Genomic DNA, 24,341 nt, shown 5'->3' with positions numbered 1-24,341 from the left:
AACCCAAACTACAATGGTTTAAAAAGCACTTTTTTTGTTTTCATGTAACAAGGACTCCAAAGAAGGAAGTCCAGGGCTCATGCAACTACTCAGGAAACCAGACGTCTCTTCCCTTTCTCTACTGCCACCTGTCGTGAGTGGCTCCATGGTCACAAAATGTTCGTTGCACCCCTGGGCAGCGTCTCCACATTTCAGGCAGGAAGAAAGACAAAGGACAAAAGATGCATGTCTATTGAGTTTCTCCCTTTTTATTTTAATTGGGAAACAATGTTTCCTAAAAGCCCTACCCGTTAGATTTCTGCTTGTCTCATTGACCAGAACTATGTCAAAATCCCAGCTACAAAGGAGCCTGGAAGCAGAGTTCTTTAACTGGGTACACGGCTACCCTAAACAAAATTGGGCTATGTATGTAGGAAGGACAAAGAGGATATTGGATATTGGACAGGCAACCAACATGGTCTGCCACTGGATATACCAGGCATGAAATCTTTTTCAAAGTCTTTACATCTGGCTCTCTGCCATTAAGTGTACATACTTATTACTTTGGTTACATTGCAATATTTCTGTTAGAGAATAGAGGAAACCATACATCTTCTGAGCCCCAAATGGGAAAGCATATGTTGCAACTTGGTGTCACCACTTGGGCCAATGTCTCAGATAAAAAGAGGGAAGCAGTTTGTCTTGTGTCCATGGAGCTGGACTGTAGCAAAACCTCTCTCTACGCTCTGCTAAGAAGATGCGGGAGGGGTGTCTTGATTTCCACACTGTGCGTATTTCATTTTGGACTGAGGGCCGGAGGGTTGAGTTCCTCATACTCATCAGAGTTTACAGTGTACTATCACCACTGGTCTGCCAAATTCTCTCTCTCCCTCTGTCTCTCATTAATTTATGTGCCTTTAAAAAGCAATCCCCTTTCCCTCCTCTTCTCCTCCTGATACCATAGGCAACTATTGTGATGTATTTAATATGTAGTTTGTATTTTTTGTAAATGTTCTTGCATAATGTGCACTAAGGGCTCATAGTGCCCTTAATTTATAGAAATGATACCGGCTCACACACGTCTGTCTGTTCCATACTTTTCTCACGCAGCATTGTGTTTTTAGGATCCATCCAGGCTGCTTTATGTCCATCTAACCCAGTGCTTCTGATAGCTGCGTAATACCTCCCAGTGTACATCCACCACACTTTACCCATACACTCTGTTATGAGCTGAATTATGTTCTCCCAAAATTCATGTGTTGAAACCCCAAACCCAGAACCTCAGAATATAATCATTTTTGGAGATAGGAGTTTAACGAGGTAATTAAGTTTAAGCGAGATCATATGAGTGGGCTCTAATCCATGTATCTGGAGACAGGGCTTTCTTTCTTTCTTTATTTTTGGCTGCTTTGGGTCTTCATTGGCACAGGAAGGCGAGCGGGGGCTACTCTTCGTTGCGGTGCGTGGGCTTCTCATTGTGGTGGCTTCTCTTTGTGGCAGAGCACGGGCTCTAGGCATGTGGGCTTCAGTAGTTGTGGCTCGCGGGCCCTAGAGCACAGGCTCAGTAGTTGTGGCACACGGGCTTAGTTGCTCTGCAGCATGTGGGATCTTCCTGGACCAAGGCTCGAACCCGTGTCCCCTGCATTGGCAAGTGGATTCTTAACCACTGTGCCACCAGGGAAGTCCCTGGAGACAGGGCTTTCAAAGAGATGATTAAATCCAACTGAGACTGTTAGGTAAGGTTATAATCCAATATGATTGGTGTCCTTAAAGAAGAGAGAGAGACACCTGGGATGTATGTGCACTGAGAAAAGGCCATGTGAAGACACAGAAAGAAGGCCGCCATCTGCAAGCCAAGGAGCGAGGGTTCAGGAAAAACCAAACCTGCCAACACTTTGATCTTGGACTTCCAGCCTCCATAGCCATGAGGAAATAAATGTCTGTTGTTTAAGCCACCGAGTCTATGGTGTTTTGTTATGGCAGCCCGAGCAATCCAATATACACTCTTTCAGAGACATCCAGATTTCTTTCAACTCTTTTGTGGAAAGTTTTTGAAGCCAACAAACAATCCTTCCTGCGAATCTGGCAATACTGTATAGCTAACATCTGATTATTACTTAATGCTATATCCTCTTGGAGTTCTGAATCTTTCACTCAGTGCCTTGTTAAAAAGAATCCTATCCCTGGTTTAGATAACCCAGGCCTAAGATTTTCAGTCTGGGAAAATAAAAAAATAAGATGCAGAGTACCAGCTTTAGAATGATCACGTGTTTGTGAAAACGGGTCGCGGGGCAGGGAACCTTCTAAGTGTATATGTCTGAAGCACTGTGGAGAAGAGAGGGAAAGGGTCAACACTGGACTGGTAACATCTGTTGCCTTTCGGAGAGGGTAATGCAGGAGAAGGGGCAGTGTTCTTTAAACATCTTTGCATTATTTCACTGTTTATGTGACCGACCAGGATTGGGCTCGGAGTTGGGGGTGTACAATTGAATGAGACAGTGTGGGGTGCCTGGGACTGACTCAGGGCCAGTGGGGAGATCAAAAGATTGTTACCGGGATCTAGCGTTTATTGAGCTTACCACACGCCAGTACTAGTCTAAGCACTTGGTGTTAACTCATTTTATTCTTTAAAAAGACTTAATTTTCATGAAGCACTACTCTTATCCCGATCTCGCAGATGGGTCAGTTAGGCAGGAAGGGGTTAAGTAGCTCATTCAGAGCTGCACCGTTAGGAAGTGGTGGGCGCAGGCTTGGAACCGAGCCCGGGCACCTTTGCCTTGCGCACAGCGCGTCCCTGGATCCACCATTCCTCCTGGAGTCGCCGGGGAAAGGCCCTACCAAGGGCTGGGCGTTGCAGGGCTGCGGCGGGGTGGGGCGCCCTAGCTGCAGGGGCGCTCACTCCTGCCCGGGAGAGTCTGAGAAAGACTCACAGAGTAGGTGAGCCTTGAATTGGCTCTTACAGGGTAAAGAGGTGTTCATCACGGAGACTGGGGCCAGGCGGGCACGGGGCCAGCACCCGAGTGCCCGGGTGGGGGTATGGACGCCGGGCAAGCTGCGGGACTGAGGAGGAGCCCCCCGGCCGCGGCGGGACCCCGCCTTGGTCCCCCTGCTCCCTGGAGGCTTTTACTACACACACACACACACACACACACACACACACACACACTCTCCTCGATCCCTGTGACCCTCCCCGGGCCGGTGCCCACACGCTTCCCGGAGCAGCCGCGCCCTGGGGGAAACCCCACCCTCTCCTGGGACCGGCCGTAAATCCCGGCTCCCGGAGTTCCGCTGCGCAGTCCCAACTCCCTGCTTTAGGTAATGGAGGCTGCGGACGTTGGTAAGTAAATATGCCCAACCCCACAGCTTTAGAATCTAGACTCCCCTGTGGCGGAGCGTTTGCGTGCTGCTCGCCCTCTCCTAATGCTGAGTAACCTCTGCGTCTTGCCCTCGGAAGAAACTTGGAAGCAGGACGCCCGGACCGATGCTTCCTGGCCCGTGCAGGTTCTTGGAGAGATCGGAGACGGCTGCTGGAGGGAAGGGCGTGGCCTGGCTGTATTTTGGGTGCCTGGCATAGCTGCCTGCACCTGGGAGGGGGCTGGCGAAGGAACTTGCGGGACTACAAAAGTGGGACAAGTGTGGAAGGAGAAGAAAGGCAGGGGTCGGAATTCATTTAACGGACGGGTATGGGCGCGGCGAGGAGGTGGGATCCGGGGGCCAGTGCGCCTGGACCGGGCATCCCACCTGGCCCCCTTCCTCTAGCGGGTGGGGCTCGTCCTGATCCTCGCCTGCCTCCGCAGTCGCGCCCTTTCCACGGGTGCTTCTGGACTTATGGCGAGTCCAGAATTCTCAGCGGCTGCCTTTTTTGGGAAAAAAAAGACAAGTAGGAACAGTAAGGTTTCGGGTCGAACCACCTCGATCGCTCCAAGCAAAATGTCCTGAGAGCTCAGGGCCGCCTGAATCATCTTCTCTTGGCCTTGTCTGCAGGCAAGTTTAAACCCAAACAGACCCTGATTTCCCCGTGCCAAAGAAAACTCGCGCTTGAAAATGGGGCTGAGCGCAGCGCCACCCGGCGGTTGTCAGGTGTTCCTGAGACTGCTTGCCTTAGAACGCAGCGCTCTGTCCCTTTGAAAGATGTGCATGGACGTCGGTTCTTTGTGTTTGATACTTTTTCTTAGAATTCGCTTCATATGAGGACAGAAATGGAATATTTGCACTCCAGGTAGTTGTTCAGTGCCCTAGCGAAACCTTAGCAGTGGCTAGGAGGAATTTGTGTGGGTTAACGTTGTTCCTTGCCTTGGAGATTTCTAAGGTAGCCTCAGTTTCCTCTTCTGTACAACTGTGCACTGGCAATGATAATACCTATCTTATAGGGAAATTATGAGGGTAAAATGAGATGATAAGTATGACGTGCTTAACACACCAATAGAAACGGTGAATACTAAATAAACGTGATTGATGTTAAATGATAATGGCAAAGTTGATGATGGGTAGACCCTGCTGTCTGGCCTCAGCGCAACACTTAGGGAGCCATAAGAATCCAATCACTTCATGGCATTGACTACATGTTTACTGTGTTCTAGGAGCTTCAGGATGGTTCATGCTAAGAGCTGGACCCTGAAGAAGCACTTTGTAGGCCACCCTACTAATAGTGACTTTGAATTGAAGACAGTCGAACTCCCACCCTTAAAAAATGGAGGTAAGTCATACTTATTAGATTTAAGTTGGAAGAGACTATATCAGTTTGCCTTTGCTGGATAACAAACTACCTCCACATTTAGTGACTTCAAACAACAATCATTTATTAGTTCACAATTCTGTGGGTTGGCAGTTTGGGCTGGGTTAAGTTGGTGGGCCTTCTGTAGGTCTCATCTGGGCTAAATGGTTAACTTAGGATGGTCGTCACTCACATGTCATGTAAGCCGGCTTTCTGCTCAGGTGCACGCCTCAGTTCTCCTCTATGTGGCCTTCCTAGCTGGCTGGTTTGAGCTCTTTGTTTTCACTGTGATTTCATAAATCTAGAGCAACAGGAATTGGCAAGATCCAATATGCAAGCACTTTTCAAGCCTCTACTTATATCATGTTTGCTAATATGATGTTCATCAAAGCAAGCCCAGATTCAAGGTGTGGCAGTAGACTTCTTGATGGGAGGACGGCAAAGAAGCCCGCACACAGGGATGGGTGGTATCTGTGGCCCTTTTGCAAATGGCCGCAGAGACCTTTTCAAGGCTGTGTGTGTGAAGCCTCAGTGTCATGTTAGAAGATCCCTCTACTTTCCTTGGTAATTGAAACGCATTCTTGGGTGCATTGTTCTTCCTGACTTTCGCCAGCCCATGGGGGGGATTTCCTCTCTGTCCCAGTGAGCCCCACGATGACAGTAGGGTAAGAACTGCCTAGCAGCACTGTGAAGACCTCAGACTATCCCTGTGAGCAGACAATATCCCTGCAGAAATTGAAGGGAGAGAAATGGTGACACACCCCATCACGTGTTTGGAGACAAGCTTTGCAGAGCACGTGCTAAAGGGTGTCTCTAAGGGCTATTTTCAGGTAGGTAAGCTTTGAGAAAAGGGCATGCAATCAAGTAGCATGGCAAAGTTATCGATCCCATCTAGATTGGGATAGCCAAAACTCAGAACCAAAATTCCAGAGGATGGGTGCATGAGGGTCACTCCAGCAAAATGCATGTATTTTTTAATACTAACTGAGACTGGTAATAAAACCCTATGTGAGCCCTGTAACATAGTGGTTACAAATGTGGCCCTGGTCAAGATACTTAACCTAAGCTTAAATAAAATGGAAACAATAATTGTTCAGAACATCATATGAAATAGTCTATGTAGAGCATGGAGTGAGTACTGTATAAATAAACATAATTTTAAATTTTATTTAAAAATTTTAAAAATTAATTTTATTTTTATTAACTGGACTGAGACAAAGGTGAGAGCCCTTCTTGGCTCTTCAGTAGAAAGCACAGAGAGGGCAACCCAGAAGCAGAGAGATTGTCTGTGTTTATTTAGAAGGCCAGAGACAAGGCATCAGGCCAGGGTTTCTAATTGCCTGTGGAATGCTTTATTTTGTAGAGGTCCTGCTGGAAGCTTTGTTCTTCACCGTGGATCCTTATATGAGGTATTATTTTCCTCCAGAAAATTCTTATGTTGTGCATTGGACACTACTTTGACGTGGTCAATCTTTTAAAATATCCAGCTGATTCAAAACGCTGTGACTTCCCCCTGTTTCTCCCAGTAGGATGTCAGTGATGGGATTCACGGATGCTCATCTTTTTCAGGCCAAAGTCTGAGCAGAGCAGTGAGGGATTACACTGGCCCCTTTACTTTACAGCCATCCCCTATCTTCATGTGCACAATTTACCTCTCATTGTTCACCAGAATTCCTTCCCAAAAACGTAAAAGAAGAAAGAAGCCAAGCTCGAATTTCTCCATTTAACTACTGGCAAATAATTTGGGTAGAGAAAGACGCTAAGACTAAAATTAGGTTTTCTTGCCTTTCCTTTACCTATATTCTTTTAATTTAGGTAATCTGCAGTCGACTAAAACGTGTGTACTTAGTAAACAGTTCAGGGAGAGGAGAGAAAAAACGCTTTCACTGGCCACTGACTCAGTAACTTTTTGCCTAGGTAAACAATGCAGCCATCATTCTTTTAAATAATTTTTTTCATAGTTGATTGGTAGAGATTAAAATCTAAAGTGAAAAATATGTTTCCAAATGTTAACTAGCATCCCTTTTTGTGTGTCTGGTGTTTTGGGTAACAAGTACCCAGTGTACCTGGCTTATGTTTTTTTGTTTTGTTTTGTTTTTTTATTAATGTTTATTGGAGTCTAGTTGCTTTACAATGTTGTGTTAGTTTCTACTGCACAGCAAAACGAATCAGCCATACATATACATAGATCCTCTCCCTTTTGGGTTTCCCTCCCATTTAGGACACCACAGTGCATTAAGTACAGTTCCCTGTGCTATACAGTATGTTCCCATCAGTTGTCTATTTTATACATAGTATCATTAGTATGTATGTGTCAATCCCAATATCCTAATTCCTCCCACCCCACCCCTTTCCCCCTTGGTATCCATACGTTTGTTCTCTACATCTGTGTCTCTATTTCTGCTTTGCAAATAAAGTCATCTATACCATTTTTCTAGATTCCACATATATGCATTAATATATGATATTTGTTTTTCTCTTTCTGACTTACTTCACTCTGTATGACACTCTCTAGGTCCATCCACATCTCTACAAATGACCCAGTTTCATTCCTTTTTATGGTTGAGTAATATTCCATTGTATATATGTACCACATCTTCTTTATCCATTCCTCTCTTGATGGACATTTAGGTTTCTTCCAACAGTGGGGGTGGAAGGCAGGTTGCATTGGGTTATCAAGTGAATGGGAAGTGAAGAAACTTGGCTGTTAAAAGAAGAAGAAGAGAGAGAGACGAGGTAGAGATAGGATGAGATTGTAAGAAAGGGACAGTAAGAGAGGAGAATGTTGAGGATTCAAAAGAGAGGAAGGGCTAAGAAATGGAGGGTAGCCTCTGAAGAAGAGAAGAGGCTGGTGTCCAGGTCACCTTGAGCCAGAGGATGAACACCTCTTGCTTAGAGAGAAGAGTGAGTGATGACAGGGACAGATGCTGGACCAGTTGAGAATTCCTCTCTGAGGGCCCATATTTTTTCTTGAGGAGGAGAGACCAATGGCTAAGAGTTCAGATGGAGAGATGTGGTAGGCTATTAAATCACGGAACATGAAACTCAGTACCCCTCTGTGGCCATTAACCATGCAGCATCGGACTCACTGGAAAGGAAAGGGGTTTCCCGTGTCTGAATGTGCTGTCTCTTTCAGGGTTGTGGAAAGTAAAAACGCAGCCTTCCCAATAGGAACTACTGTAGTGGCTCCTTCCGGCTGGACAGCGCACTCCATTTCTGATGGGAAAAACCTGGAAAAGCTGCTTGCAGAGTGGCCGGACACGTTACCACTGTCTTTGGCTCTGGGAATGGTTGGCATGCCCAGGTGAGTTTCATGGGTTTATTTCACTCGTTTGAATACCTGACATCCTGGTTTTCCAAAATGGTTGGTCCAGAACTTGATCAACGAGAAGAGACTCGAGACGTTCTAGGCTCAGGGGCTGATTAGAAAGGATGATGGGACTAAGAAGGGAAGAAGAGGGGCTAGAGTTAGCCTTGGGACTGAAGGAGAGAGAGGGGAACTCAGGTGCAAAGAGAAAGTGACAGTGAGGAGCAGCGTGGGAGGGAGGGGGCGCATTGTCCCTCTCAAGCCTCTGGTAAATGGCGTGACACAAAGGAACCAGCTCCTTCTGTCCCTGGAAAGGTCTTGGCTTCACCCCTCACTCATGTCTGCCTCCATTTCAGAGTTTAAAAAGGGAAAAAGAGTTCAGTGTACCTTGGCCTTTCTGTACTGTCTCTGATACCTCACCTCCTTTCCACATCTGAGTTTCCGGAGGTGTCAGGGGATCTGAAGTTTAAATAACTGAGATGAATCACAGTATAGTTGTACAGTCAGTGTGGTGCAGATTTAAAACACTCAAGTGTCTCTTGGCCTTATCCCTCAGGAAGACTCCTGGTCAGTTCATCCTGTGTCTGCCCTCCAGGGCCCAGCTGCACTTTGCACCTCAAGTTTCCTCTCAGGTCCTGGAGAAGCAAGGTCAACTGAATGCCCTTTGAAGTCCCCCAAATTTTCCTAGCCTGGAAAGTTTCTCTAAGTAATTTCTCTAAGTTGTGTGATCCTTTTCTTTCTTCATTCCTTCTTCCCACCCTTCCTCCCTCTTTCTTTTCACCCTTTGAAGGACTTCTAAAGAATGAAGCAGAAATATATATATCCCCAAATGATCAGCCTCCAGCAAAACCAGTCCCATACCCCCCAAGTTCATATAACACACAGAATTTGAGCTCCTCAGAACTGCCACAGCCAAGAGACAACATTGTGAAATTAGCGGATGCTTAAGGCACTAAACAGAATGACAGCCCTTTCCGGTCTTTCCTGCCTGCCCGTACCCTCTACTAGTGACAGCTCTTCCTCTCCCACCTTGTTATCCCATCCATCCTTCTCTAAATGGTGAGCTGGGGGTAGGAGCACGGGGGTGAAGGCAGACATGAGGAAACCAAGGAGCCAGTCTCCCATGACTTAGTTGGAGAGAAAGTAATTGGTAAAATATTAGGAGATTTGAATTCTAAAAACAGAGGATAATGTATTCATTTGTGGGTATATTTCTCATTCACCCATTTCAAGCCCCTAAGGAGTACGCTTTTACTCCAGATAATCAACTTCATACCAGTGGTTCTCAAAGACTGAGGGGGAGGGGTTACATATGCCATATTTCTAGCCTCCATGAGCAACACACCACCAATTCTTTGAGAATTCCTGCCATTATGCGCCCTTACCAGTGGGATGGGTCAACCCTTCCAGAATGCTGGAACTTCTGCTATAAACTATAAAAGAAGTTGAACTTTGAACCTAGGGTCTTTCAGCTGTCCAGGCTCCAAAGATTTAACATCCTCCCAAAGTATTGCATTATTTCCTTCAATAGGATCTCTGTCTTCTTGTTAAGCTGGAAGAATTCAAGTGTTTTGCTCTCCAACCTGTTGATTCTATCCAGTCCTCCTTCGTCCAAAGCATACCTTTCATTTTCCCTCTAGGATTTCTTTACTGCTGGCTTCTTCATCCTATCTCCATTTTACTTTTTTTTTTTTTAATTTATTTATTTATAGCTGTGTTGGGTCTTCGTTTCTGTGCGAGGGCTTTCTCTAGTTGCGGCAAGTGGGGGCCACTCTTCATCATGGTGCGCGGGCCTCTCACCATCGCGGCCTCTCTTGTTGTGGAGCACAGGCTCCAGACGCGCAGGCTCAGTAATTGTGGCTCACGGGCCCAGCTGCTCCGCGGCATGTGGGATCTTCCCAGACCAGGGCTTGAACCCGTGTCCCCCGCATTGGCAGGCAGATTCTCAACCACTGCGCCACCAGGGAAGCCCAACTTCTTGCTCTTGATCTTAGTTTTGTGTTGGTCCCCCTGTCTCAAAGTGTAACTTTTCTCATTGAGTCCTCAGCCACATCCCCTTCCAAGCTGGAAATCCACTGAAGTGTGGTGGTTTCTTGACCTAATCCCCATCGGTGCTATGTGAGCTGCATCTTTGCAGGCCCACTAGTCGTTTCCCTGCAAGCTAACTTTGGCATCTCACTAGGGATGAGATGGGGAGATTGCAGATGTTCTTTCATACCACTCTGGAGCCATGGGAAGTTCAAGGTGTTTCTTCCTGGCCCTCTCAGGCCTAGACACCATATACCATCATATCTGTTTATGGCACCATGATGACATGGAGGCTTTCCCCATGAAGCTCGCCATCTCCCTAGAACTTACATAGGAATGAGGCATAAGCTCTCTGTTCTTGGATCCCTAAAGTTTAAGGGGGATCTATTTTCCTTCACCCCTGAAACTTCGCCTGAGACTCCCCCCTTCCAGCCACCTCTCTGTTCCCTCCCTAGTTCCCATCATCTTTTTTCCTCTCCTGGAGGTAAAGAAGGAGGAGGTGGACCATTAGTGGCTGGTAATATCCATTTCCTATATTTTCTGTCTTTTACCTGGACCCATGGCACTGAGCTGCCGAGAAGGACTTCAGGGTATATATAAATGAGATACAAGGGAAAGAAACAAATTTATCCCCATAGCCTTACTTTTCTTCCCTTAGCCTAACAGCCTACTCTGGCCGGCTTGACATCTGTGGTGTGCAGGGTGGAGAAACAGTGCTGGTTAACATGGCCGCAGGAGCAGTGGGCTCTGTTGTGGGGCAGATCGCTAAGCTCAAGGTGTCTTCCTCCGTAACAAACATTTACTCAGCGCCCACAGCGTGCCCTGGGAATGCAGAGGTGAACACAGCAGACCTTTTGTCGTCTCAGGGAGTTTGGTCTACTAGTCTATTCCGTTGAGAAGCTGGAGATTGGGAATGACTGAGAAACGGGGGGAATGGGGGAAATGGCGCAGCAAAGATGACCTGAACATTGTAATTTGATACCACTGCAGGTCTCAAGTCAGGAATGGCCTCTGCTAGAGTAGTGAATTTGTAAGCAGTAACTATTTTCATAGTTTTTACTGAACATTTCTTGTTACAACTTAATGCCCTTTCTTCATGATTGCCCCCAACAATTAAGAGGGACTTGAGATCAGCCAACCAAGAGTCATCACACACACGGCCCCATTGCAAAAGGCTACTGCAGTCAGCCCAGAGCGGTGGGGCCCCAGCTTGGGAACTAACTCATGGGAGGCACGCAGGGCATGGAAACATTGCCTCTGATCTGGACAGGTGTCTGTGCTCAAGAGATCTGATTTGATGGTAGGGGTACAAGACATCAGGCAGCTCACACATGGTCAGGATGTATCACATAGTGGAAATGTTCCAAGGTGATCTGGTTTGGCTTATCCTTTGCCAGAGGCTGGATGTTGGATTCAGGATCTAGTTTCTAGGGAAACAGGGAGGATACAGATGAGTACAGGACTACAACCAACAGCCAAGGGTTTGGGCTGGTCTCCAGTGCTAATGGGAGCTTGGAATACAAATAAAGAGATTAGGCTGTCATACAGGTTGCAAATTCTGCAGTTAAGGAATTACATTAGTTTTCTAATGTTACACCATAATAGCATTCTGAAATAATCGTTATTTACCAATGGTGTATTATGAATTTATACTTTTGGATTTGATTTAATAACATTTTATATAGAATTTTTGCATCTATATTCATAGGTGAGTTTGGTTTAAAGTCTTTTGTTTGGAACTTATCAGTGTTTAGCTTTGGGTTATGCTAGACTTACAAAATGAATTAGTAATACTTCCAAAATTCAAATTTTAAATGTTTTATTAAAACTTTAAGGGATTTTTATTTCAAAAATTTGATAGGACGTATTTTTTAATTAGGGAAGAGCCGTCTCTCTCCCTTTTCTTTTTTTTTTTTCTGGCTGTGCCATGCAGCATGTGGGATCTTAGTTCCCCAACCAGGGATCAAACCCGTGACCCCGGCCATGGAAGCGCAGAGTCTTAACCACTGGACCACCAGGGAAGTCCTGATAGGACTCATTCTTAAACCTATTCTTTTAGAAACTCTGTTAGAGACTGTCATGCTAAGAAGTTTGTGCTTAACCCTTAGAGGAATGACATGATTAATTCTGCATTTTAGAGAAATCTTTTTGACCCTGGGAGGAGAATAGTTCATAGGGACACAATACTAGAAAAAAGAAGTCAGATTAGGATGCTCTTACAATAATTCAGATAAAAATTATGATACCCTGACAGTGAAGATGGGACGTCAGAGGCAGCTTTTAAGGATATTTGTTGAAAAAGAATAAACACCTGGTGATTGGATGTGGATAACAGGAGAAAGGAAAGCATCTCCTTTGACCCACATGTTTCAGGTTTGGATAACTGCGTGGTATCACCCACTACAATAAAGAATAGAGGAGGAACAACAGGTAAGAAGCAAGGAAAAAAAAGATTCCATTTTAGACACATTGATTGGAGGCCCCTTAGGCTCTCCAAGTGAAGATTGTTATAGGTCGTTGGAAATACTGATTTGGAACTCAGGAGAGAGGCATGGCTGGAGTTAATAAACAAGGGAATCATCTGCATGAAGGTGGCAGTGAGGTCATAAGAGTAAATGAGATCATCTTATGAGAGTATAAGGTTAGAAGGCAAAAGGACCAAGGATAAGAGATTTTGCAAAATTGTTTTTTCTTGAATCATGAAGGAATGGAAAAAGTATATGGCAGTTGTTTGTACAGATACATGTACGAACCCAAAGGCCTTTCCCCAATTGAAAGTGAACAGAGGCTGATATTCTGGTCTTCACGAGACATTCAGAATAGAAGAGAGCTTCCAGAAGATCTACTCTCTGTGTACCAATATAATCTCTAGTCTCAACCTGAAAGTGCTTCTCAGAATGCACTCCAGTTCCTCTATGATTAGGCAGCATCTAGTCCAATGCTTTGGGCCAAATCACAGAACACGGGGCAGTTACCAGGAGGGCTGTCTTTGATATGAGAGTCCCAGGGCAGAGCCAAAATTATAGTCTAAAGAGTCACTGCACCAAGAGATAGCATGCAAGTCATTGCAAGGGAGAAGAAGCCCCAACATAAAGAAACAGGAGAGTCAAGCCAGCAGGTTGAAATGAGCTGCAAACTACCTAAACATAGGAGGGATCGGTGGGGTGGTCAGAGGCAAGCTGAAGTTATGGTTGGGTTGTATCATAGGTTAGTTTAGGGACGAATTTCACCTAGGGGGTCTGTTGGCGCATTATATATGTGGCTCAGCACCTAGGAGGGTGTTCTGGAGGAACCTGGCCATTCTAGACTAGGAGGATAGATTTGGCCCATGCTTGTGGTTTATAAATAGTTTCCATTTTTCTACCCATTTAGGGCTGCAAAGTTGTTGGAGCAGCAGGGTCTGACAGAAGGGTTACCTGCCTTGAAAAGTATGGATTTGATGTTGCCTTTAACTACAAAACAGTAAAGTCTTTGGAAGAAACTTTGCAAAAAGCCTCTCCTGAGGGTTATGATTGTGATTTTGATAATGTAAGTACAAATTGGACTTAATATCTGATTTACTAGCAAAGCAACAAAGCACTATATGAGGGAATCTACTTCTAGAGTTTCCATCTAAAAATATATGAGGAAAGCACATATACCTTTTTTAAAAAACAGCTTTATTGAGATATAATTTACCTGTTTAAAGCATAGAACTCTAATTTTTAGTGTATTCACAGAATTGTACAACCCTTGCCACAATTTTAGAACATTTTCATCACCCTGAAAAGAAATGCTTGTATTCATTAGCAGTCACTCCCCTTTGTCCCCCCAAAAGTGATATTTTGTGACTGGCTTCTTACATTTAGCATGTTTTCAAGGTTTTATTATCTGTCATTTTGATTGTGGCTATCCTAGTGAGTTTGAAGTGATATTTTGTTGTGGTTTTGATTTGCATTTCTCCAATGGCTAATGATGTTGAGCATCTTTTCATGTGCTTATTGGCCATTTGTATGTCTTCTTTGGAGAAATGTTTGCTCAAATCCTTCGACCATTTTCAGCTGGGTTATTTGTTGAGTTGTCAGAGTTCTTTGTATATTCTGGACCCAAGTCCCTTATCAGATACAGTCAATTCTCAGTATTCCTGGTTGTTATGTTCTATAAAGTCACCACAAACACTGAACCATTGCTCCTACTGGAAGTGTGCACACACATGCACATATCTTACATAGATTACAATCTTAAATCCTTCCTGTAGCTTCTCTTTTCTTTATTTCAAAAGAGAAAAATTTTGTTTAAAAGTGTTAAGTAACTTGTCTGAGGCTGCCCCAGGACTAATCCTCCCACAGTTGGGATTCATACTCCATTCAGCTGGCCCCAGAGCTGGAGCTTCTTGAACCACTCTACACTGCCCCCTACTGTCTTCATCCTCTGGTAATCTCTGGAATGAGAGCTGAAAAAAGAAGGCAGACCCTTGGCCTTTTTTGACCTTAGCTGGGAACTTTGTGTCTCTTTTGCCACTAGCCACTCTGTGTATGTCTGCAAATGACCAGGGAAAGCTCTATGAGTATTGATTTTGGGGTTATAAATAAATTTTAGCAAGTCGGCCAATTCTCAAATACGGAATATACTTATAATGAGGATCATTAGTAATAATATCTCCTGTATAGGGTTTGCAAATATTTTCTCTTATTCTGTGAGTTGCTTTCACTTTCCTTTTCTTTTCTTCCACTTTCTTGATGGTGTCCTTTGAAACACAGAAGTTTTAAATTTTTCATGAAGTCCAATTTATTTTTTCTTTTGTTGCTTAGGCTTTTGGTGTCACGTCTAAGAAGGCCTTGCCTTATCCAAGGTCACAAAGGTTTACTCCTATGGTTTTTTCCTAAGAGTTTTATCGTTTTAGCTCTTACATTTAGGTCTATGACACGTTTTAAGTTAATTTTTGTGTATCGTGTAAGGAAGGAGTCCTATTTCATTCTTTTCCATGTGGATGTCAGTTGTTCTGCACCATTTGTTAAAAAGACTGTTTTTTCCCCTGTTGAATTGTTTTGGCACTCTTGTCAAAAATCAATTGACTATAAACGTAAGGGCTTATTTTGGACTCTCAATTTAGTACTATTGATCTATATTTCCGTTCTCACACTGTCTTGATTGATATAGCTTCGTAGTAAGTTTTGAGATCAGAAAATGTGAGTCCTCCAACTTTGTTCTTGATATGGCTTCTGAGTTATTTTTCCATAGTTTTAGATAAGGCAATGAGATTATTGAACTGATCAAAAAACCCCAAATTATAGTGAAGTAAAATTTATAAGTTATACAAGGTATATTTCTACAGTCAAATGAAAATGCCTAGTTTCTAATGTCTTTTTCCAACTGCAATTTTCTGCCCTGCGGTGCTAATTTAATCAGTGTTATTGCTGCTAAAACAAGTATTGTGAAATGATCATTGTGAGTTAATGATTTTCCTGAATCTTCTAGGGTTTAGGTTATTTAAAGGTTTCGGTTTTTTGTTTCCCTGTCTGTTTAGGTGGGTGTAGAGTTTTCCAACGTTGTTATCCCCCAGATTAAGAAATTTGGAAGAATTGCTATACGTGGACCCATCTCTACATATAACAGAACCGGCCCCCTTCCCCCAGGTAATGAGCTCACACACATGATCACAGGTGTAGAAAGATGGGACAAGGAGGAGATTCACAGATATGGTATAGGCCAGTGACTATCAAAGTATTTAAAAGATTTCCTAATATTCTTGATGAAATAGTATTTATTAAACTAAAAATACATAATTGTGTATATTTGTGCTAAATCAGCTTATACTGGATTTTGACATAGAGAAAGTAACAGGAGCTGAAAATATGGAAGAAACAGAGTTATTAAAAGTTTTAGTTTTTTACCTACTGTTTTCTGCAAAGTTGTAAAAAGCCATGATTTGATTTAGAAATAGAACACGTTGTCCTGACTGGTAAAAACTTAGGGTTCTTCAGGATATTCGGGATGTGCTGGAGGTTTGGGGGTGGGTAGACGGTGGCTTAATGTGGGTGAAGGGAAAACAGGCTGCCATTTCCTTCAGACAGTAGTGGGCAGAGTTTCCTGCAGCAGCACCAAACTGACAATTTCCACTACAAGGGAAAGGAGCATGCATTTTCTCTCCATCCCTAGAATGTCCTTGTTTTGCTTCTCCTGTGCCCTGCCATGCCCTCCATCCCCCGCTTCTCTACTCTCTTATGCTGAGACCTTCCCCTCCCACCTCCATGCTCAAATAAGTCCAAAAGCAGTATCAACTAGAGAACTATATTCATTAAATCTCAATTTTCTAAGAGATGTCGTATAGGCCTCTTATTTTACAGATGGGGAGATGGATGGCCAAAAGGACCAGAGACTCTTTCAATCCTATTAGCGACAGACTCAGAATAAAAGCAGATCTTCTGAACTCCTCATACAGAGTCCTTTCTGCTACAAATGATTCTGTGCTGTTGGTGAGATTACAGATTTACCTGTGGTCTAAAAATTTTTAAAAAGGAGAAAGAAGAACAAAAAGGAATCTTCCAGATTACCATCAGGATTCAGGCAACCACAAATAAATGATGGGCTTCACTCGTGGGAATGAAACCTTATAACCCTGCTAGTTAACAACACCTCGGCTGCACTGAGACAGGTGGGTGGGAGTGGAAGAGGCTGAGGAAGGACCACTTGTAGATTCCCTGCTGGGTTGTGAAAAATCAAAGACGCTACTTTCTCCAAGAAGGACACTCCAGGTGCACCTGGCAATCTTATTAGGGGCTTTTCCCCCCATATTTTTCTAATTGATGCTAAGCTAGAGTCCTGGGAAATCTTCCTGCCAACTGAGCAGAGGTCCAGGATGCATTTTCCTGACCACAGCCAAATATTTTGGACACAGTAACTTGATCTAGGCTTTTAAGCAATTAGTCTTTGCAAGTTCAGCGGCTCAGGTCTCAGGTCTTTGAGACCTATCTGGCCTTGTGGACAAGCTGGCCTTGTCCATTCTATTTTAATCAGGTGAGATTCTGCTCTGCCTCTGATCTCCAGAAATTCTAACATATTTCACTGTTAGGAGAGCTTGGAGGCAAGTAATTGTTTCCCCCAGCTTTCATGCCACATTTGTTTTCTACTCGCAATAAAGAAACCACATCCCCATCAGCGTGGACAATCCCAGAAACAGTATTTCATCCTCTTCCAAGATGAGAAAATGAGGACTCCACTTCTTAACCCAAGAGAAATATGGCTGGGGTGAGTCTTCCGGAGAAGCACGCTTTCTGCAAGACTAATCTAGCATTTGGATGTGTCCCTCTCGTGTCTCACTCATCTTGCATCAGTTTCTTTTGGTTCAGGACAAAGCCCTACTTTTCTTTCTTTATCTCTTTTCTTTTTTTTTTTTTTTGGCTGCTTTGGGTCTTCATTGCTGCAGGCGGGCTTTCTCTAGTTGTGGCAAGCGGGGGCTACTCTTCTTTGCCGTGCGTGGGCTTCTCATTGCGGTGGCTTCTCTTGTTACGGAGCATGGGCTCTAGGCGCGCAGACTTCAGTAGTTGCAGCGTGTGGGCTCAGTAGTTGTGGCTTGCAGGCTCTAGAGTGCAGGCTCAGTAGTTGTGGCGCACAGGCTTAGTTGCTCCGCGGCATGTGGGATCTTACTGGACCGGGGATTGAACCCGTGTCCCCTGCATTGGCAGGTGGATTCTTAACCACTGTGCCACCAGGAAGTCCCAAAGCCCTACTTTTCTGACTGCTGACATTACTTTCTTCAAAGTAGCAAGTGGGAACTTTAGGCCTGAGTAATGCCAGTTAAGAAGGATGCTGAAGCTAGATTCTGCCAGTCGTCTGGGCTCTTCTGGCCCTGATATTCCCTGGGCATTTTCACCTGACTTCCTGGTACTTGTAAGACTATGCTCAGGTGTCATTCCCTCAGTTTCTGGTCACTTAGGATCCTTGGGAAAATAAACCAGGCAACCAATGCGACCTTTTCTCTCACGCACAGAAGAGTACTATCTTTTTTACAGGCTGCAGGGTCGCCCTGTGCTTTTCTACGCTGGTGGTTCTCAAAGTGTGGGCCCCAGACCAACAGCATCACCGTCTCCTGGGGACTCGTTAGAAATACAAATCCTTGGGGCCCACTCCATCTCCACAGTCAGAAGTTGGGTGAGGGGCCCAGCAATCGCTTTTCACAGGCTCTCCACGTTATTCTGACACTTATGAAAGCGTGAGACCCACTGTTTCAGGCTAACTCTTGGTATCTTGAAATGGCGAGGGCAGGGGCAGGTGTGGGATTTGCTGAGCCCCTTGATCTATTCTCTTATAGGCTTGTAGGCCAGGGGTGGACACTAGTTGTTTTGCATCCACTTTGAGAACAGAACAGAAATTGATAGATTTACGCCATGAAATGACTGTATTAAGCCATAAAGAAGAACATGCTAAGTATTGTGAATATCAGGGTATTCACCCTTGAGTAGCACAGAAATGTTTCACGTGTTATCTTCAGGACCTCTTTCTGTTCCCTAGAACTGTTTGGGAAGTTTTTGGTGGACCTTGCTTCTGGCAGGTGAGGGGTGAACAGTTCCTGGCTGCCTGGCCTGTACAAGGACTCCACGTGTGTGTCGGTTTCCCATGGCTGCTCTAACTCTTACCACAAACTTAGTGGCTTAAAACAGCACAAATGTATTGTCTTACAGTTCTAGAGGTCAGAAGTCTAACATGGGTCGGCAGGGCTGCATTCCTTCTGAAGGCTCAAGAAGAGACTCGTTTCCTTGCCTTTTCCAGTGCTAGAGGCCGCCTGCGTTCCTTGACTCATACTCCCTTTCTCCACCTTCAAAGCCGGCAGCACTGCATCTCCAAATCTCCCTCTCTCTCGCGCGCTCTGATCTCTGCTTCCATCATCACATATTTTTTCCCGACTCCAATTTTTCTGCATCCCTCTTTCCCTTACAAGGACCCTCGTGTGGGCCTACCTGTATAATACAGAATAATCTCCCCATCTGAAGGTTAACTTAGTCATATCTTCAAAGTCCCTTTTGCCACGTAAGGTAACATATTCACAGGCTCTGGGAATCAGGATGTGGACGTCTTTGGGGGCCATTATTCTGCCTACCACAGAGTGCATGTTGACTTGTGGGCAGTCCCGTGGGTCAGAAAGAGTGGAGGAAACAGAAGGGAGGGCACTGGGAGAACTCTGACATGCCTTGTACCGCTTGCGTTTTCACCACGGCCACCTACCTGGGCCCTGGTGCCCAAATGTGCCCTCCTCTTCACAGGCCCACCCCGGAGGCCATCATCTTTAAGGAGCTTCACTTCGAAGGCTTCCCCGTCTACCGCTGGCAAGGAGAAGTCCGCCAGAGGCTCTGAAAGACTTGCTGACAGGGGTCTCAGAGGTGACAGGCTCCAGAGCCACTCCTCCACCAGATCCCCTTCCCTTTGGATGCTGCAGATTTCATTTCCACTGGGAATATGGGTTCATCTCACTGCTCCGCCTTTTATAACAAAATACCTGGAAGTCTTGTCTGCACTCACCGTCTGCAGTCCCTCTTTCCATTCTTTCTTAAACCCGCCTATCGGGTTTTGCACTGTTGCCCTTCCACCGACACAGCTTTTGTCAAGGTCGCCGATGCCCTTCACACCGTGAACGCCAGTCGTCGGCTCGTAGCATCATTTGGCTGTGGGGAGTGTTTGACAGAGGGCATCACTCCCTCCCTCCTTCCTTTGGCTTCCCTTGGCTCTTGGTTTTCCTCACTGATTGGTCCTCCTCAGACTCCTCTGCTAGCTTCTTTTCTTCTCTCCAAATTAGTAACAGTGTCCCCATGCATGGTCCCTGGGCCTCTTTTCTCCTCTGTCCACTCTCTCTCAGCCCTTCATTACCTCATCCACTCTCTTGCTTTTAAATATCATCTGTATGCTGACAGCTCCCAACTGTCTGTCTCCAGCCCAGATCTCTCCCCTGAGCTCTAGACTGTTCAACAGCCGTGCTTGGATGTGCAATACACTTCTCCATCTCTGTCTTAAAGTGTTAAAAACCAAAAATGTCTTGATCTTTCCTGCCAAACTTGCTCTATATATAGACCGCACCGTCTCAGTTATGACAACCTTTTTAGTTGCTCAATTCAAAAACGTTGAAATTTATCTTTGATTCCTTTCTTTCTCTCATATCCGTGTCTAATCTGTCGGCAAATTCTGGTGGCCCAACCTCGGAGATACATTCAGAATCTGCCCTGTTTCCCCTCCTCCACCGCCACCATCCTGGTCTCGGCCACCGTCTCGTCTGGCCCGGATGTTGTGGTGACCTCTAATCTGCTCTCCCACTTTTTCACCCCTACAGACAATTCCCAACACAGCAGCCAGAGCGATCTTTTAAAGCATAAATCACCCCAAGTCATCTTATGCTCAAAACCCTGCAAAGCTCCCCATTTCACTTAGAATAAACCCTGCAAGGCTGGACACTATCTGGCCTCCGTTACCTCTCTAATTTCATTTCTTACTGTCTCTCCCCACACCCCTCCACTTCTCTGTAATTGCTTACTTAATTCTCACCCCCTCCTTCACGTTTTTGCTGAAAACTGCCTTCTGAATGAGGAAGCTTTGAACACGACCCTATTTTATATTGCAATCCCCCTTCACTGGTTGATCCTCTTTATCTTACTTTGATCCATAGCAATTATCATCTTTTAACATAATATACACTATAATTCACTTATTTATTATACTTATTGTCTGTCTCCCTCCCATGAGAATGTAACCTCCACGAAGGCAGCAATATTCACGCATTTTGTTTTCTGATGTGTCCACACCACCCAGAATAGTCTGAATAGGCACTAGATGAACATTGTTGAGAAGAATGAGTGTTAGAGGGGCGTATATTTTGCCACGGCTCTTCGAGGTCCTAGAGTGGAGTCGTCTTATAGCCATGCCTTACAGATCCAGAGGAAGAATCCAATCGCTTTGTCCTGAGCTGTGATCATTTTCCCACCTTACGCCATGTGGAGTTTTAGTCAACAGAAATCTGAATAACCGAGGTGGCATTATTTTCGTTTCCCAGGAGAAAAGTGGTACCATACTTCCTAACTCCTGGCTTCCTGATCATTTCCAAATTCAAAGACATAGACTGCTCCCCTGGCACCCCCTGGAGCTTGGCGTTCTTCCCAGTCTGACACTCTCCGAGTGCTGGGCTGGGCTCTTTCCAGGGAGCTGGGAAGAGTGGGATGCTTTTAGAGTTCCCAGTGTGTAGCCTCTTTGTCCCTGTTGGTGAAATCAAACATGATCACAGCTGACAGCAGACACCACTGTGCTGGTGTCCCAAATGCTTTCTTCCTACAAAGTGAACCTAATTATAATTTTGTTCTAAGTAACTAGTGAATTGGTTTAATTTCTCTCTCATCTACTTATTTCTTTCTCATCCGTCCCCCTTTTTTTAATACACTTTTTATTTTAGAATAGTTTTAGAGTTACAGAAAAATTCCTGAGAGTACAGAGAGTTCTGTATTCTATTATATCCTCATTTCCCATATTATTAACATTTTATATTAGTATTCAAGCTCTACTTTTAACCTCTAAACTTTTGATTATAGCTTTTGACCCTTTCCAGGTTCTTGGCCTCTTCAAGAACAGGAATGAGCTGGGGCTTTCTATTGATAGTTAAGTATTCAAATCCCAGTTTCCCTACATACTAGTTGAGTGACCTCAAGCAAATAAATAGTCCCTCCATAAATCCATAAATGATGCTAAACCATCACTGGATACATTAGGGAAAAATAGTATAAGGTAACTTAGGTCTCCACATAAGACCTCTTTAAAATAATGTGAGAATGTGAATTAGTTCTATTTAGTAGACTGTGCCTTGTAGAAAAAAGAGAAATGAAAACCCTTCTTCACTAAATGAACTCTTCCCTCCCACACTCCTAAATGAATGTTAAACATGTATTGAACAAATCTTGGCTTGAAGGGAAGACATATTATTAGACTGCCGTCGTATTTACATTTCCTGAACAGGTTCTGCCTCTTCAGGGGTCACATAGAGGTAATGATGCTACAGCATTGGGCTACTGGAAAGATGAACACAGATGATACCCTGCAAGGATGTCCCCTGCTCCATCTGCGTCCACCTCTTCTGAGATCATTACATTATTAAATTTTTCTGTTCAGTTTACTTAGAAATTAGTTAATTGCTTCCTTGTGATATTTCTCGTATTGTTATACTGTGATCTGACGCCCATTATTAAACTCTTATGTGTACTGTAATCTGTTACATACACTGTGTATGTGGGTCATGCCCCCCAAATGACTATAAGTTCAAAGAGAATAGGGTCTCCACTTCCTAGTTCCAAGTTTCCCATGATGTACTGATAAATTTGTTGCTACAATGAGTATATAATTTAGAATATAAAATTAATCTATTATATTTGTTGTTGTTTTGATACAGGGTAAAATCCAGTACCATGAACACATCACTGAAGGATTTGAAAACATGCCAGCTGCATTTATGGGAATGCTGAAAGGAGAGAATTTGGGGAAGCAATAGTGAAAGCATGAACAAAAATGACACATGGAATCTAGAAATCATTTGGATGATTACTTAGTTTCTTTATAATCATTTAGTAAAAGGTACGCTGTCTTCATGATCTAAAAAACATTAATTGTAATGCATTTGATCTACCTAATAAAATACATTTAAGTGGAATATAATTAGCAAGAGAGAGTGAAAATTTCATATTGAACAATGGCCAAATGAACTTACTGCCTGCTATAGTTCCCTCAGGGTTATGGTAGAAAATAATGGCTTTTGAGTCCAAAAGTTTACTGCTTCTGTGACCTTGAACTTCTGATTTTTCATCTGTAAAGTGAGGACAGTAACATCTGCTTCACATACATATTATACATTTGTTTAAAACACCAGCATAACACGTAGCATATATTAGGTACTCAGTAAGTGTTAGCTACCTCCCTGCAGAAATCAGTGAATTTGAAGTGAAGATCACCACCCCTATGGCTTATGGTTACACAAGGAGAAATAACCATTGCTGATGTACACGGACTCAGGGGAGCCCCCATTGGTCCTCTGCGGGCAGGTCTAACGTGGCAGACCAAGGAAGGAATCTATCGCTTACAACAGCTACAAAAAAAGATAACATATGGGAATCTTTATAAGCCAACAAAAATGTGAGAGATTATTATAAAGAAAGCTTTGAAACATGACTGAGGAACACAAAAGAAGACTGAACATATGGAAGTTACCATGCTCTTGGACTGGGAGATTCAGTATCATGAAATGTCAGTTCTGTTGATCAATTCTGCTACCAAATAGAGGAGGGATCAAATTGGAGTACAAGGAAAAAATAAGGGAAAAAAGTGTGCGATTGTGTGTGTGTGTGTGTGTGTGTGTGTATAAAACCTCTGGAAAGATGTAATAACCCAGGGACAAGAACTGAGGTGTGCCTGAAGGATGGGGGATAAGAGAAAAACTACACTTTTGTGCTTTTTGAATTCTGAATCTAATGAACAAATTTATTCACTATTACAAATGCAATTTAAAAAATTAAAGTCCCTGTGCTTCTGTGTCCCCTTCCCATATGGGGGAAATAACATATGCTTGAGAAAAAACTCAGGAAAAGGTGGGGTCACCCCTAAGGCTGGGCGCCCCCTGGTGTTTTTACCTCTCGAACTTGTCCCCACGTTTGAGCCTCCAGCAGCGTGTCAGCTCCAGGTGAAGGGTTCCTGCCCCGGCACTGGGTCCCGTGGTAGGTTCTGTTCTAGGGCTTCTACCCCAGTAGCTTGTGACTCTCAGTATCTGTCTGACTCTCCCACTCTGGGGGCAGTGGTTTACCCCGTGACCTAAGGTCTCTGCTTGATCTCAAAAGAGTTGTTAATTTTTTTATGCTCAATGTTTTTCTTGTTGTTAGGACAGACTGATGACACCCAAGCGCAATACATGCTGGACCAGAAACCAGAAGTCAAGAGCATGTGTGTACATATATACATACACACACATATATATATTATAAATATATATATATTGGGCTTTTTTTTTTTGGCCTCCCTGTGTGGCTTGCTGGATCTTAGTTCCTCAACCAGGGATTGAACCCATGCCCTGGCAGTGAAAGTGCAGAGTCCTAACCACTGGACTGCCAGTGAATTCCCAAGAGGATATATTTTAAATTTTTATAATACTTACCATTTTTTCTTTGATGGTTAAGTGCTTTTAGTCTTTCACCTAAGAAATCTTTGCCTATCTGTAGGTCATGAAATTTTTCTCCCATATTTTTATTCTGTAAGTTTTACCCTTTTAGCTTTTACGTTAGATCTGTGATGGAGCAGGGAATAGGGGATTGGGATTGACTGCAA

The 24,341-nt window shown here is 44.1% G+C and overlaps 1 protein-coding gene across 1 annotated transcript; it reads left to right on the top strand.

Annotated features, from left to right (window-relative positions):
- Positions 1 to 3,984: 3,984 nt before the first annotated feature.
- Positions 3,985 to 23,543, top strand: PTGR1 (prostaglandin reductase 1). Its single transcript, XM_082404268.1, is given in 11 exon segments — positions 3,985 to 4,198; positions 4,560 to 4,675; positions 6,057 to 6,102; positions 7,830 to 7,997; positions 10,687 to 10,804; positions 13,401 to 13,556; positions 15,535 to 15,643; positions 19,268 to 19,270; positions 19,273 to 19,347; positions 19,350 to 19,384; positions 22,423 to 23,543. Coding segments are annotated over 11 exon segments (957 nt in total). The 5' UTR covers positions 3,985 to 4,166; the 3' UTR covers positions 22,522 to 23,543.
- The last annotated feature ends 798 nt before the right edge of the window (positions 23,544 to 24,341 follow it).

The sequence above is a fragment of the Balaenoptera borealis genome (assembly GCF_965194805.1).
Source record: "Balaenoptera borealis genome assembly, chromosome: 8".
Classification (NCBI taxonomy): Eukaryota; Metazoa; Chordata; class Mammalia; order Artiodactyla; family Balaenopteridae; genus Balaenoptera; species Balaenoptera borealis.
Note: the sequence above shows the minus strand (reverse complement) of the source record. Positions and strands in the feature narration are given on the sequence as shown.